Source organism: Phytophthora cinnamomi (genome assembly GCF_018691715.1).
Source record: "Phytophthora cinnamomi strain GKB4 chromosome Unknown Contig15, whole genome shotgun sequence".
NCBI lineage: Eukaryota > Oomycota > Peronosporomycetes > Peronosporales > Peronosporaceae > Phytophthora > Phytophthora cinnamomi.
The window spans coordinates 795,444-812,433 of NW_027150948.1; the positions used below are offsets into that span (position 1 = coordinate 795,444).

At 54.8% G+C, this 16,990-nt stretch overlaps 1 protein-coding gene across 1 annotated transcript; it reads left to right on the plus strand.

Moving 5' to 3' along the window:
* Positions 1–1,837: 1,837 nt before the first annotated feature.
* On the plus strand, positions 1,838–3,427 carry IUM83_09565 (Crinkler (CRN) family protein; the record flags this gene model as incomplete). Its single annotated transcript, XM_067934012.1, has 3 exons — positions 1,838–2,513; positions 3,033–3,281; positions 3,348–3,427. The coding sequence occupies 3 exons, from the start codon at positions 1,838–1,840 to the stop codon at positions 3,425–3,427; spliced, it is 1,005 nt and encodes a 334-aa protein (XP_067796841.1).
* Positions 3,428–16,990: the final 13,563 nt, after the last annotated feature.

The window sequence follows — 16,990 nt, forward strand, 5'->3', positions numbered from 1 at the left end:
CGACCGCAACCCCGGTAGGTCTTTAGGCTGCTCCCCGCACGCGTTCCGGTTTACATGCAAATATGCAGCGAACTCGGGGCGTCGGCACAAGTGCGCTAGCCGATCCCCGTGTCCCTCGGCCTCGACGCCGGCGCGCATACCGGCGCCGCTGCCCTCTCGGTCTCTCTCCGAGGCCCCCAGCACCCTACTGTCAATTGAAGTATACGCGATCCCCTACCCGCGTACCTCGCTCCGTTGCGGTGCACCCCACTCAGACTAGGCACAACAGCACGACCTCTGGCGTCCGGCTGCCAAGTGACTTTTATTAGTCTCGATCAGATGCCGTTCCTCCACCAAATCTCAACTGAGGGTCGAGCGGCAGACCGCGGCTCGCTACCCTCCTACATCTATCGACTACCTACAAAGCCCGGCGCCCTTTACTAACCTACTAGCCCTCCTTGGCCTCGCACTCTACGTCGTCGCCCCTCCTGGCGTTGCATTCATCCCTGCTACAAGTCCTTGCCGGGTCACCCCTCCCGTGATCTTCCAGCGCTCTGTCCTTCAATGTCGACTCGACATCTCCTCTCTGCCGATCCTCCGCTACCCTCACCGACCAGTGGTGGCAGCCTGCTGGCTCGCCGTCGTCACCGCCCACACCGTCGTCACAGATTCCGTCACCAGCCCGTTGGTGTTCACCACACTGCTCACGTCGTCGTCAAGTCGATCACCATCTCGTCATGCCCTCTCGTCACATTGAGAGCACAACTACTACAGTACCGTCAACAAAAATCGTAGTTCCATTGTAGCGTAGGAGGTTGATAAGGGAAGGGTGCGCCCAGCCGATCAATCGTGTAGGTTTGCTGAGATTCTCGCGGTTCATCGCGACATAATGAAACTGAAAGAACGAGACAACTTCGTTCAATGCCAATGAAAGAGGCGGAATTTCAATCGCTCCATGTACATCTCCACTGAAGTGACTGCTTCTTGCTTGATAAATACGCCGAAGCACTTGAGTCTCAGACAACCCACGCACCACATGCTCATTATTCGCACCGTAAAACCCGTTGCGGAGGACTTCCCAAAACGTCGCGCAGGTAGCGCAACCTGATCAATTACTAGCGTGTTCGCTCTATCCTTCATTAGACCGGTGACATCCACAATGCTACTACCAGCAACATCAACCTGGCGACAGGTGTGAGGGCGTCCTGCCGTGTAGCCCATGGTACCGATGAAGAAAGCCATCGTGCCACGGCAACCTTGGCGCCAATGAGAACAGCGGTAGGATATCTTCCTGGATGACGCCCACGCGCGGGTGTACTTTAAAGCCGCGAAAATAGCACGTGGTCTTTTCTTGCCGCACTTGGCCCCTCGGGCGGCTTGATATGACGCTGGACAGCGTCCCCACGTCGCCGGGACGTTCGGCATTGCCCGCGATAGGCTGAGTAGGTGTCTGCATGTTACCGAATGAGCGCTACTTCATAGCGGTCCCGCAGGGACCATCGTTCCACGTGGTCGCCTCAGGGCCGTGCATTTTCAGATCTCACACCCGATTATTTCAAAACCTACATCTGATCTCAAAGCAGACATGTGCCGTATACGACCCCAACGAAGTTTTACCCTCATCGAAGCGCTAATGGAGGAAGACCAATAGCTACAGGGAGCGGATTCTCTGGAGAACGTGCTGGCAGAAAACCAGATGCCCACCCCACAGTCGAGCCAAGTTCACGTGCTGGTGGTGGTTCCGGAGATTGGCTCAAAGCGTCCAGCTGAAAACGAACTAGTTCGTGGAGTCATGAAAAGAATGAAAATCATGGAATCCAACTTAGCAGCCACCATAGGAGCCACCATAGCAGCCACCATGGCAGCCGTCGAGCCCAAGACATTGACCGACTTCAAGAACTTAGCCGTAAATGAAGACGAGTTTCGACTCGACAGTCTATCTACGACGCGACAGGTTGACAGCCCAATTGCCATGACACCCACCTTGCACGAGTTTTGGGAGGGATTTCCCTCCCGCAATTTCCCCCCGTACTATTTCGCTCGTATGGAAGAAGTGGTGTTCTGGAAGGTGATCAAGAATCTGCTGTTCGACAAGGATCGCGTTGTGATTGTAGGCTCACCGGGTGTCGGAAAGTCCTGTCTTCTTATGTTGATTGCGTTCTACCTGGCGTGTATCGAGAAGAAGAAGGTGCTTGTCATACGTCGCTTGAATCAAAGGAAACATATGAACGCGGTGGCGTTTCTTGATGGCGGAGGATCGTACGCGCGACTACTGGATTTCTCACCAAATGATATCTTAGCCATCCGACGCCAAGCTCAAGTTGAGAGTGCAATTGTTCTGGTTGACGGCTTTACTCAAGGTGAAGTGGAGGACGCGAAGAATGGCTACATGCCCTTCGATGTTCTTGCCACATCGTGCCAGTTTGACGCGAAACAAGACGACAATTCACACATCGTGGTTTTGGCGGGGTGGTTCGAGGCTGACCTGCTGCGGTACGCTAAGTTAACCAACTGGGTGATCGAAACTGGCTTGCGTAAGACGAAGCAGTTGAATCCTTCAACTTGGCCAAAACTTGTTAAAGAGCAGTACTTCTACAGTGGTGGTAGTTTGCGGGAGTTCTGTAAAGAACGGAAACTGCTTAAGCTGCGTGTAGTGTTCGATTGTTGTTCCGTGAAAAATGATCAAGCGTCTGAATTGGTGCACAACTATGGTGGGGGTCAAGCAACCAAGTGGATGGACTGCGGCGTCACTACATTACTGACTGCCAAAACGAAGAGCACTACTATGATCCTAGATGGTGTAAGCTGGCTGTGGATTCAGGATATGTATTGAGCAAGTTGGGGCGGATTGTTGACACGGACAAGCAGCTAGAGGTTTACAAGTATGCAAAATCTGTTGATGCCGGTCTCCATGGCGTCGCATACTAACTATTGCTTCACAACGCAGTTCATGGGGCATTCGCAAACGTAAACCCATTGTGCTGAAGATGCGGGAAGGGTCAAATACGAGAAAATCGAAATTCGGGTGCCCAACGTTGTTTGCAATGGCGAAGATGAGGCATCGTGCTATGCTTGCTTGTCCACACTTGGAAAGGACACTTACTGGTACCCCGACTTCCCGTTCTTCCCTCTCATCGACGCAGTGACCACGTGTGAAGCGTTCCGACGTGGAAGTGAAGGCTCCGAGACAATCGTGGCTTACATTCAGATGACGATTCGAAGCGAGAAAAAATTCAAGGAGGCAAGCGTGCACCGGCTGAACGAAGAGAAGGATAAAAATCAGTCGCTGAAGGACATGAAGGGTGCGTTTGTGATAGTAGGCCCTGACTTTGGTGTCTGCGAGAGATTTATTCTCCACGATGCGCCAGACCCTAACACGTTCCTAGCGGTGGTAAGCTGCTTCAGCTCGGAACAGCTGGAGCCGAGATGCTTGTCGGTGAACTTTTAAAGCATCTGGCCCGCTTATGAATATTCTGAATTTTCAGGTTTTGCTTCGAAGCGCGAAGAATTTAATTTTACCTCCCTTTAATATCATTTGATCCTAGTAAAGTCTCTGGATTTTATCCAGAGTTGTGGGCGATACGGGTGCAAGTGCGAATCACTATATAAACGCATATACCTGGATCACTTACATGTATACCGGTAAGGTGACAAAATAATAATGTATCGGTTTGTATACAAACCTGTTAGGTTTTATACCGGTGTGGATAGTATTGTGGGCAGGAGTCGCGACATTCGGGTGACGGCGGTCAACGTGAGCAGTCTGAGTCACCACCAGCGGTGATCGACTTGACGATCGAGTAGCATGGTGAGCGGCGGCACGGACGGTGACCACATGCCGCTCTCGAGTTGCTGGCGGCGTACACGCACTGGAACCACCATTCCATCGTCTTGAGCAACACCTTTTAACCATGACACGATCCACGGGAGGCTGAGCGCAGCAGCATTTAGGATGAGGTTGCCTCTGTGCGGCTTCACGCACAGCACACCGTCATCAATCGTTCTTTGTAGCGGACAATCGTGGGAGCGGACACGTTGCTCCCCCTTAGTGCCATCTTCAGAACCCCCTTCTTCTCCTTCTGACAGCGACGGTGATGTCGGCCCCCCAGTCGCTATCACTCGTCGACACCTCTCCTTCTAATACCACAGGGCTTAGGCTGTCGGAATCGGACTCCATGTCCCGTGCGAACTTAACATGAATAACTGACGTGCGTCAAACACAAAATCCGCGTTTTCTCGTCAATTCGGATAGGTCCGATTTTCAACTCCTCAAAATGGTAGTTTCGTATCATTTCGTTCTGCGCGGTCTCACATCTGCTTAAGCTGCTTGCAGATCGAAGGATTGTCATTCACGATTTCAAGTTTTCCTTTCAGCTTGTCGTACTCAGCTCTAAGCAATTGTAACGCATCCTCAAGACGATCGTGAAAATTGTACTGTGGATGGGTGATCGCAAAATCTCTTGGAATTGCGTTTTATCATCAATACTGAGTTTGTCTATGCTGCTTAATCAATATGCTACTTGAACGCTAGCGTACGAATCATGGCTTGAAGCTGATCACTAATTTCTTGCTTAGGTTCGCACTTCCCACATTTGCGCCCGGGATCTCCGTCTTCGCGCCGCTGCTCCTGTTCACTGAGGCCGCTCGCGCCTGCGCTTGTCGGTACCGATGCTGCCAGGTGAATCGTCTCCGCCGGATGCTCACTCTCCGCTAGTGCCGTGGTGCTGGCACCGACGTCCACTGCGTCCTCGTTCTCGTCCGCGAGCTCAGCGATGATTCGCTCCACCACCGCCCCCAAAGAGTCGATCGGGCAACGACTCGAGACCAGGAAGCTGCTGTGCATCAGGAGACTATCCCCCGTGTTCTCGCGCAGCACTTCCCAGTTGTCGTAGCCCGCATGTTGTACCAGCCTAGCCGGCCCGACCCACTGATGTGCGAGCTTGGTGATCCCTTTGCCACCCAGCGCCTAGACCAAGTCTCCGACACTTAACTCCGTCGTTCGTCTCATCCGCCGATCGTAATACTTCTCTCTGCGCTGCTGATCACGCTCAAGTGCCGCGCGTGCCGCCGCCGACGCCCGCGCCATGTTGTCGACCAGTTCCTTGTGGTAGTCTGCAAAGAGCCCCACCTGCGTGACTCCGCTCGTCTTCAACAGCTCGTTCGGCGCCCGCAAGCGCCGCCCCATCATCAACTCGTTGGGCCTGTAGCCCAACGCCGAGTGCTTCAGACCGTTGTACGCATAAGCAGCGCATGGCAGCCACGTATCCAAGTCATCTTGCGCCTCCGACACCTATATTGCGACCATGTCCTTCCAGGTGGTGCGGTGGAACAGCTCTACCAAGCCAAAAAGAGCAGGTCGGTAGGGGACTGGTGTCATCTGCTTGACCTATAGCGCGTTCCCCCAGCGCGTCCATCATCCGGGGGCCCGTCCATCACGGTCTCTCTCATCGGGCCGTGCACCAGCACCAACTTCTCCGCAATGAACTTCGCAATGTCCTTCGCCGTGTGGTGTGAAGTTGCCACCACCACAGCGTAACGTGTAGCGTAGTCGACCACCGCCACTACGTACCGATTCCCATCCTCCGTCACGGGCAAGGGACCTGCCACGTCCAGCGCCCATTTGTCACCGGGACTACCGACACCTTGGCTCCTCAGGGGCGGCATCACCTCCTTAGCCTTGGCCTTCCTCGACTCGCAATCACGGCACGGCTGCACCCACTTGCCCACGTCTGTGCCATGTCCGGCCATCAGTAACTCACTACCAGCCTCGCGTGCGTCTGCGGCGTGCGGACGTGGCAAGCGTAGACAGAATCATGGCTCTCGCGCGACACCTTCGCGCGCAACCCACAGGTAGCACCACGCGGTCACTGCCGTCCTCCATCGGTACGCATACCAGCTCCTGCACTACCGTGATCACCCGAGCCTCATGTCTGCCCTTTTTCAGCAATTTCTGCACGGTCTTATCGCGCGACTGCTCCGCGCGAATCTCTGCGTTTTTCAGCTGGCCTTCGCCTCCGGCCGCTGACTGCTCCTCATCCGGCTCTTCTTCGTCTCCAACTGCCCTTCCGTCGCGATGAGCTACTACTGCATGCACCGGCGCCCTTGACTGCATGTCCACTACGATGTTGCTAGCGCCGGGCCTGTAGACCATAGAGAAGCCGTACTCCTGTAGTTGTAGTGCCCATCTGTGCAACCTTCCCGTCAGTTCCTTCGACGTCATGAGCCATCTGAGGGCTGCATGATCCGTAAGAAGGCCGAACCTTCGCCCATAGAGATACGTACGAAACAATTCACCGCCCAGATGACGGCTGCGCACTCCAGATCCGTGATTCTGTACCTCGACACCATCTCGGAGTTGATCTTAGAGGCATATACGATAGGGTGTTCGCACTGCCCCTGATCCTGCGTGAGAGTCGCGCCCAGGCCGACCTTTGAAGTGTCCGTGACCTGTCGGAACGGCTTCGAGAAGTCGGAATAGGCCTGCAGCGGCCTCTCCGTTAACGCACTCTTCAAGTCCGCGAATGTTTCTTGCTGCGACTCTCCCCAGCTCCACTCGACACCTTTCGTCAGTAACCATGTCATCGGTGCTGCTCAACTTGCAAACCCAGGCACGAAGCGTCTGTATTAGCCCGCCATGGGCACGATCCGCTTGACTTCGGTCTCGTCCTTGGGCACGGGGAACTCTCTGACGCTCTCTACGAGGCTCCCCATTGGTCGCACGCCGACCGCGTCGAGCTCGTGCCCGAGGTACGCTAGCTTCTCCGCCGCAAACGTGCACTTCCTTGCCTTCAGCGACAGCCCTGCCTGGGATAGCCGCTCCAGCGCCGCCGACAGTTCTACTACATGCTGCGCCACGCCGCCCTTGGTGAAGACGATAACATCGCCGAGGTACACCAAGCAGCTCTGCCAGGTGAGGCCGCATAACACCGCGTCCATCATTCGCTGGAACGTCCCGGGTGCGTTCGCTAACCCGAACGGCATCCGGACAAGTCTGAACAACCCCTACCTCGTGACGAAACCCGTCTTGTCTCGATCCTTTCTCGCCACCGGCACCTGCAAGTTGTGGCGATGCGGGCTCCAAAATCAGGGAATAGCCTCGCGGCTAGACCTCGATCTCAGACCACTCAACTCAGAATCTGAGATTAGATCTCAGATCCCAAGCTGGGTGAGGCGTGTGTTCCTCACTCTTGCAATCCCTTGACTTGGTTCTTCCTAAGGCTACGCTGTGGGCCCAGACTTGCGTCGGCCACACCAGCTGCCTCCGAACTCGACAGTTCCCAGATGCCCCCAGACGAAGCTTGCTCCTTGCTTGGAAGGCCCTTGTACGCACGTGCTGAGTCCGCTGTGCCCCGTTTTCTTGAATATAAACACGTTCACTCCACACACACTTAGTCCACTTCTCTTCTCAGGCCCTTGGACTCTGGGCCTTAACAGCCTCCTCCTTGCTCAGCGACTCCGGCTTCGAGTCGCTTCCAGTCACGCCAGTCACACCACTTCCTCCGGCGGTTCAGACTGAGAGCCGCACAACGGTCTTCACTCGCCCCTCAGACCAGAGTGGCCCCGAGAGTTGGCTCGGTCTGAGCCTGCCTTGATCCAGGGTTCTCGCTCTGCACCCTGGGACTTCCGCGTACCACGCCTTGATGTAGGCGACACAGCGAAGCTGGAAACCACTATCCCAGACTATTCGCGCCACACGGATACCACTAGCAACCCCAGAAACCACTATCCCAGGTGTTGCTCTGCCGAAACCTCAGAGCGGAGCACCTTCCGCCCGAAAATATGAAGCACCGCCAGGAAACCAGCCAACCAGCACGAAAAACCAGCAAAACCAATGTCCCGCGTGTGGAAATACAACAACGAAGGCAAACCGGGCCGAAACACGAAAAGGCTTGGTTGTTGAACTTGAATTTATTTGGAGTTAGCTGTGTAACGGGGTTACACACACAAGTGACAACAGTCACTTGTGCATGACAACGGTCACAAGTGACAACTGTCACTTGTGCATGGCAATTGCCGCTTATGGTTTAACAGATAAATATCTGTTAAAGGTTTTAGATACTTCCTCACATTGGTGTAAGACACACCAATGGATACATTGAAGTGGACCACCACAGTGAGTGGTCCACACATACCCAAAAGATCCTATTGGTAGAAAGCAGCATCTTTCTACCAATCAGAGACATGCATATTAGCGGGGCTCTGACAGCCAGCCGCTGTCAACCCTTTCATAGATGATAAACAGTTTTTAGCAGATTTTAGAGGAAGATCAATTTACAAACAATACAGTTCTCATTTTACCTTAAACTAGCTACTTGGAGTCTTGTCTAAAGTTAACTTATATTTGTGTACTCAAATATAATTAACCTAAGTAATTACTAAGTACTTACGCTTCCTCATACACGTTGCGCAACGTGTAAGCTAAAGTAGTGAGTCAAGTTAGACCCACTACACCTGGTAGCACTTTGTAGTCCGTCCAACGACCGACTGCGTGACGTTCGTACGCGGCGTACGAACGCGGAGCCGAGAACCACATGAGCACGGAGGTGCCCATGGAGAGCTCCAACACGCCTGCAACGCATGTTGCACGCGCTGACTGCCCCACCTGTCTGACCCAGAGTGGAGGCCCTCCAACGACTGTCAACAGTCATTGGAGAAGCGGCGATAGCTACAATGCTGCGTACGCTATCGCCGACGGAGCAACATGGTGTTGCTCTGGGCTTCATCATGAAGGAGCAGCGTGATGCTGCTTCCTCAGTGACGGCGTCGTCAGGGACGACACCGCGTGCTCAACCATTAAAGTTGAGCGTAAGCAATTATGTGGGAAGAGAGGGCGAGCCTCTCCTCCGATGGCTTGTCGAACTCGACACAGCCATAGCGGCTCGACGCATCGTCGACCCGCTGTCGAAGATCGCGTTCGCCATGTCCTGCCTTGGCGGACGCGCAAGGAGTTGGGCGTATGGACGCCGACTCTCCGATCCTACGTGCTTCAGCACGTACGAAGTGTTCAAAGAGGAGCTCAAACAAGCGTTTGAGCCCCGCAAACGAGTTCCGGTCGAGGGCGGAGTTCCTCGACCTTCAGCAGGGTAAGCATGACGTCCATGCTTACGCGCAGCGCGCACGATATTTGGTATCAAATATCGTGACTAACCGATTGACGAGGCGACCAAGGTCGTCACGTTCATGAAGGGGCTTAGAGATGGGCCTGTGAAGACCTATCTCTTCCGAGAGTACCGAGGACTCTCGAAGCTGCAATCACTCTTGCCATGCAAGAAGAGTTTAGCCTGCGGCAGGCTAAACTCCATGTAAACGTACCGAGGCCGCAACCGCGCCCGGTAGCGAGACGGAGGTCCGGAGCCAATGGACCTCTCGAGCGCAACAACTGCTGGTTACCAGCAGCAGGGAGGTAACGTGCGATGCTTCCGTTGCGGAAGGATCGGTCACTTTGCACGGGAGTGCACAGCTCCCATGCCCCTGGAGGTGGCCGTCGTGGCGATGCTAGGCATCGCCGCGGACCAACAAAAACGCGAACATCCAGTAGGCGCGGGGCGCCCTACTGGTAATGCAGTCGCGCGTGCCGACATCGGGCACGCGACACTGAGGACTGCAGCCCCAGTGAGACCAGCTCACTGCAAGAAACAAGATGACAGGCCAAACCTAGTCATCTTGAGGTTTACTCGAAGAGCGAGTGACTCTCTTCGAGCATTGGTAGACTCAGGCGCGTCGAACAACTTTGTTCGACTACGAAGCCTGTCAAGACTTGACTTCGAGGAGGTAGATACACCTCGAAGTCTTCTGGAGGTACGACTGGCAACAGGTGCCATCGTGAAGACCGAGAAGCGCGTCGTGAACGTGCGCTTCTCGTACAAACAACGAGTGTTTGTCGAACACTTTATCGTCCTGGACCTGGACGATAAATTCGACGTAGTAATGGGCATGCCGTGGCTTGCACGGCATGATCCGGTAATAGACTGGAAGAAGCGCACGCTCGTGCGCTTCGGACGCGATAGCGGAACAGAGAGCGATGGCCCTGTTACCGCAGCGCGCGCACCAGCAGGTGCGCGCGGCTCACCAGTCGAGACAGCGCTTCATGCTGCTGTCCCGGAGTGCCCAGGAAGTGCGCGAGGGCGCGCACAAGTGAGACCCACGTCGGCAATGCTGCCGACGTCGGAAGAAAAGATGTGTTGGTTCCGGGAACCAACACCCACGTTCAAGCGTGTAGGGACGGTCCCTGACCCGAAGCGGTCAGGTCGACAACGACGCGTCGGCTCCGGGAGCCGACGCACCCTCGGTCATGAGGGGCTCCGCCAATGATTGGCGTCGAGGTGACGAAGGCGTGTCAACTCCGGGAGTTGACGCTGCAAACAGTGCGGACGGTTGCAAACGTACCGCACTGACGCAATTTGCATGCTGTCGTGCAGCCGGGCTGCACGACGAAGCGCCATGCGATCAAGCCGGGCTTGATATCGCGCGCCCGCAGACAGGGTCTGCCGGCGAAGGACATTACCGTGCAGCCGGGCTGCACGAAGGAAAATGCGGTCAAGCCGGGCTTGATACCGCGCGCCCGCGGACAGGGTCCGCCGGCGAACGACTGTCCACGGCCGGGCCTGGACAAGAAGAACAACTGTGCGGAGCCGGGCTCCGCACAACAAGAAGACGGCGCAAGCGGAAAACGCTGCGCAAGTCTCGTCCGGGACCGAGACGCAACAAGAGCAGTCTGCTGGGCAGACTGCGGCGGTGACGCCGAATGTCAAGACGCTAAGCGTCTTGACGCGCACCGATACTGGATTCCAGTATCGTGAGATGGAACTCGCTAGTCCTCCGACGACGGCGTCGGAGTTGACTTCGCTTCCAGCCATGAGCTGGAAGCGCTTCACGCGCGACTTGCACGATGGACGCATCGAGCAAGTCTGCGTTCTCGGACAGCGAAAGAACGGCGAGCGAGAGCGAAGAGCTGAGGCAGCTCTTCATGGGAAGTACCACTGAGAGTGAAGACACTCTCAGTGCGAAGACGAAGCGAGAGCGCTTCGAGGAACAAGGTTGGGACTCGCTGAAGTCGAGTCCCTATTACGAATTGTTGAGGGAGTACAAAGACGTACTCCCGGAAGACATTCCTGCGGAGCTTCCGCAGGATAAGGGCATTCAGCACGAGATTGATCTCGTGCCGGGCACGAAGTACTGTGTCACGCGGCAGTGGCCACTGCCGCGAGAGCAAGTAAAGCGATCGACGACTTCTTTGAAAGTCGTCGCAAAGCAGGACAAGTGCGGGAATCAAAGTCCCATCACAGTGCTCCGACGTTCTGTGTCAAGAAGCCACAGGGCGGATGGCGCATCGTTCATGCCTACAACAAGCTGAACGATGCGACGGTACCGGCGCAGACGCCGATACCACGAAAAGATGTTATCATCGATTCGATGGCCGGGAGCACCGTTTACAGTGCTCTCGACTTGCGAGATGGATTTTATCAAATCCTAATGCGTGAGAGCGATATCCCTCTCACGGCAGTGAGCACGCCAAGCGGCATGCTCTGGGAATGGCTAGTGATGCCACAGGGGCTTAAGAACGCCCCTGCGACTTTCAACAGGTGCGTGACGCACTTGTTGCGCTCGGTGCGCGACTTCGCACCGAGCTACTTCGATGATGTATTCATCCACAGCCGGGCTGTGGACGGGAAGACCGACGTAGAGATGCACAGGGTGCATCTCCGACAGCTACTTGAGCTTATGCGAAAGCATAAGCTCTATGCGAACCTGAAGAAGTGTATCTTCGGGGCGAGCGAGATACCCGTCCTCGGGTGTCTCGTAGGGAAGAATGGTGTCCGCCCTGACCCAGAAAAGGTCAGAGTGATTAACGAATGGCCAACGCCTTCAAGTGTCAAGGAACTGAGGCAGTTCCTTGGCTTGGCCACGTACTTGTGCAAGTACGTGGAGGATTATGCGGGCAAGATCCGCCCGCTATCACAGCTTCTTAAGAAAGAAGCTGTGTGGAATTGGACACCCGATTGCCAAAAGGCATTCGATGCAGTCAAGCGGGGCTTGACTGAGGCGCCGATCTTGGCAGTGGCTGACCAAGATCGCCCATTCCACGTCGTGTGTGACGCATCCGATTTCGCGATCGGATGCGCATTGATGCAGCACGATCACGAAGGCCGTGATCGTGTCGTCTACTACCAATCGCGTCAGCTGAAGCCAGCTGAGCGCAACTATCCGGTGCATGACAAGGAACTCCTTGCCATGAAATATGCACTCGCAAAGTTCCGAGTGTATTTGCTTGGGAGTAGACCATTTGTGGTCTACACCGACCATGCTTCACTGCGTACCGCAGTGAAGTCGCCACACATTTCACAAAGAATGGCGAGATGGCTCTCATTCTTTGCGGAGTATAACTTCCGGGTCGAATACAAACCCGGAAGACTGAACGTGGTGGCCGACGCGTTATCACGTCGGCCGGACTATGCAGAAGCTGTTGACGTCAATGCCATTGACGCCATGCGATCGAGCAAAGCCACATCATCTCTGTTGGATGATGTGAAGGCCGCGTACGCGCACGACGCGGACGCGAAGCTCTTGCTGGCCTATGGCACAGCGCCTTCTGACAAGTCCCGTCAGAAGCTGCCCAAGCACCTTCGAGCGCGTGCACACCGCTTTCGTGTGCACGACGGACTACTGCTTTACAATGCAGTCGACGACAACGCGGATCGCGTTGTCGTGCCAAATGACCATGACCTGCGACTCAGGATCATGTACGAGTATCATGATGCCCCGTCTGCGGGACATCTCGGACGTGAGAAGACATACGTCCTTCTCACGCGTGACTTCTACTGGCACCACCAGTACAAGTGGGTGCGCAAGTACGTCCGTGCTTGCGAGGTGTGCCACCGCGTAAAGCCTGCGCCGTTTGCGCAGGCTCCATTACAATCACTACCGACTCCGTCGGAGTGTTGGAAGTCCATGTCATTGGACTTCATCTTTGGTCTTCCCCCGGACAGCGGAGGGAACACCGGTGTTGTGGTCTTCGTCGACTGCTTCAGCAAGATGGTACATCTTGCTGCGGTGCCAGCAGAAGTGACCGCGAAGCAGACGGCCCGTCTGTTCGTCGACATGGTGTTCAAAAAACACCATGGCATGCCGTCCGACATCGTGTCGGACAGAGACCCGCGCTTCACAGCGCACCTGTGGCAAGAAGTGTTTACACTTCTTGGGAGCCAGCTTTCAATGTCGACTGCGGACCATCCGCAGACGGACGGTCAAACCGAGCGCGTGAATCGCGTGCTCGTCGATATGTTGAAGAGCTACGCTCACTCGTTCCAATACTGGAGCGAGTGCTTATCGATGGCAGAGTTTGCCATCAACAACTCGGTGCATGCCTCGACCGGGCATACACCGTTTTATGTGAATTCCATGCGGCATCCCCGTCTGCCGAGTTTACTCGGAGTGGTGGCTCCCACTTTAAGTGGGGAGGATCTGCGACTGCATCACAGCAGTCGCAAAAGCCGCCGACACCTGCACAGTGTCAGCCGCGACAACAAGGAACACGACAACCAGGTCTGCGCGGGGCGCAGACCTTGGCAGAAGAACAAGGGGCAGCGCAGTGCGCTGACCCCAGAACAGGAAAACGAGTCTGTGCAGAGCACAGACTCCACAAAGAACAGGACCACGGGTCTGCGCAGGGCGCAGACACCGCGAAGAACCACGCAGAGGCCGGGCCTCTTGCGGAGAGCGAGCTGAACGAGTTCAGCTCGGATGCGATTGACTTTATCAATAAAAGACAAGCCGTAATTCGGTTTGTCCAGGACACGATTGCAGCTTCTGTTGATCAACAGAAGCTGAACGCCGATAATATTGGCAGGGGCAACACAAATGAATTCAACGTGGATTCATTGGTTTTGTTATCTACTCAAAACCTGCCTAAACATGCAGTTTCGGATTTCGGAGCAAGCAAGCTTGCTCCGCGCTTCATCGGGCCGTTCACTGTGTTGACACGGCACGGCAACGCATACACGCTAGACATACCGTCTAGCATGCGCCTCCATCCGACCTTTTACGTCGGACGGCTGAAGCCATACCGGCAGCACGAGCCATCTAGCTCGGCTGACCCGAAGCCTCGGCAGGAGCCGAGGCAGAAGCGGAGGACTTGGCCTCGGCGACGAGCAACCTCTCCTCCAGCGCGCGGACGCGCTGGAGCAACCCCTTCATCTGGGTCCCCAGCTCGACCTGGATGTTCGAGGCGGTCTGCGAGACCGCCGCGACTTGAGCCTTCTGGTTCGCCAGCTCCTGTTTTAGGGCGGCGAACTCAGCGCCCTGAAGACGCTCCACGACGGTCACCCGGTCGTGGAGAGGCGCATACTGATCAGCCCGGGGCTGATCATACCCGGGGCGTGTTCCCACCCCCGCCACCGCCGATCCGTGACGCCCGCGGCTCAACCCGCTGGATTGTTGAGCGGATTGTTGACCACAGTATCCCGAAAACGAACCCTCAAGGGGCTCGTTTTCGTATTCGTTGGAGAGGATTTCCTCCCCATCGAGATACATGGGAGCCGCGGAACGTCTTGCTGGAGGACGTTCCGGACATGGTGAAGGAGTACGAAACCCAACACGCACTACCAGCAAGAAGGTAGTGCGAGCGCTGTAGTAATCTACAACGCCTGACAACTCGCGTGCTAGATAATTAGCACGGAGATCATTGAAGCTCTCAGGTATACATATAGTATACCTGTTGTGGTCGCGGTTGCTAATATGCACCGCCACCTGGACGGACAGTGCGCACGGCGCACGGACACCAGCCTCCACCGCAACAGCGTGGAGTTGCTAATACTTGCCACTTCGAGAAGGACTCGAAGTGCTTTGGCGTTTGCTTACCCGATCACGGTAAGCAACAGAAATTCGCTTAGAGATGTCGACGCATAGACGCGGTCGACATCGAAGAATCGTACACAGACACTGTGTTGTCTGTCCCCGTGGTAGCGGCGCACCTCGCGCTATCGCGCATTGTACACAGCAACAGAGAGTTTACACTCTGTTGCAATAGTGGTCTTCAACTTGATCGTGCTCATTGCAGATGAGCACGGAAATCCTAGCACAAACAATTGGCAAGCAGTCAATATTAATTGACGTGTCGAGACCGACACGTCTAAGCTTAACGGGGGATGGCGCAACGGGGTTACACACACAAGTAACAACAGTCACTTGTGCATGATAACGGTCACAAGTGACAACTGTCACTTGTGCATGGCAATGCCGCTTATGGTTTAACAGATAAATATCTGTTAAAGGTTTTAGATACTTCCTCACATTGGTGTAAGACACACCAATGGATACATTGAAGTGGACCACCACAGTGAGTGGTCCACACATACCCAAAAGATCCTATTGGTAGAAAGCAGCATCTTTCTACCAATCAGAGACATGCATATTAGCGGGGCTCTGACAGCCAGCCGCTGTCAACCCTTTCATAGATGATAAACAGTTTTTAGCAGATTTTAGAGGAAGATCAATTTACAAACAATACAGTTCTCATTTTACCTTAAACTAGCTACTTGGAGTCTTGTCTAAAGTTAACTTATATTTGTGTACTCAAATATAATTAACCTAAGTAATTACTAAGTACTTACGCTTCCTCATACACGTTGCGCAACGTGTAAGCTAAAGTAGTGAGTCAAGTTAGACCCACTACAAGCTGAGCTTGACCGTAGAACACTCGTAGCGACTCCACTTGACCTTGCGCGCGCCGCCGGGGGCAGGGACTTGGTCCCTGTGTAGCAACACACACGTTGGCGCAGGACGAACTCCGCAGCTTGCGGTCTTCGGGCAAAACAAACTCTGATTATTATCATGCACATGCACATACAAAGGGCCTATCAAGTAAGGGTGCAAACATCTCCTGGGTACACCTTGAACCAGGGTGAGACACCCACTAAGCTACTGGCTTGGCGGCGCCCGTGAATGCGCGTCGGCCCTTCCATTGGCCTGTCTGTGTCAGTCATCACTTGATTACACTGATTACACCTGGGTGCAAATCAGTGATATCCTGATTACGCCAGGATCTTGTGGCCGGGATTGGGCGGACTTGGTCTGTCATCACCTGATTACACTGATTACTCTGGGTACAAATCAGTGTGTAATCAGGATGACGCCAAGATTCTACGGCTCCCGTTGGCCCAAATCCATAGGCGACTGGTCAGGCCGAATCTTGTGTGCCCGACACCAGGGGCCGAAAAGCCACAACGGGGCGACCCTTCAGAGCGACCTTCCAAGCGGCAACCGCTAACTCTAAAGAGCAACTACCGCAGCTCCCAGACCGGCAATGTAGCCATCGCTGTGTACCCACTTCATAGGCGAGACCACGAAGTCGCACTTCAGGCCCTGCAGGCACGCCGTAGGCTTTTAGTCACGTCCTAGGCTTGGAGCGTCAGCTGTCTTTCACCAGTTGCCACTTATCCTCACGAACATCGTGCATCCAGACACCAACTTGCGCCCACAATCACCGTGTCTCAGTTTTGGCTCAAGTTGAGGGACTGCCGGGCTGAAAACCTGAGCTGGGGGCAAAAATACGATGTTGATTCCATACCCCGGCTGTCCAACCGATTTGACATGTCTCAATTCTGGCTCGAATTCTGGGACTCTGAGGCTGGGAATCTGAGCTGGGGGCAAAAATACGATGTTGATTCCATACCCCGGCTGTCCGACCAATTTGACGAGTCTCAGTTTTGGCTCAACTTCTGGGACTCTGAGTCTGGGAATCTGAGCTGGGGGCAAAATTACGATGTTGACTCCATATCTCAGTTGTGGCACCCCAAAGCCGAGATGAAATCAGACGCCGCACGCCACGCCCTCTTCCCAGACCCCAGACTGCACATCTCAGGGTCTGGTCCACAGGCAAACCTCAGACCGAACTCCAAATCGCCAAGTCTCAGACTGTTGCCACCACTCTCAGGTCTCAGAACTCTGGGCATTCCAAACTGTGAGATCACCAATCTGAGACCTGGGGTCTGAGACTTAAGCAATCATGGGACTT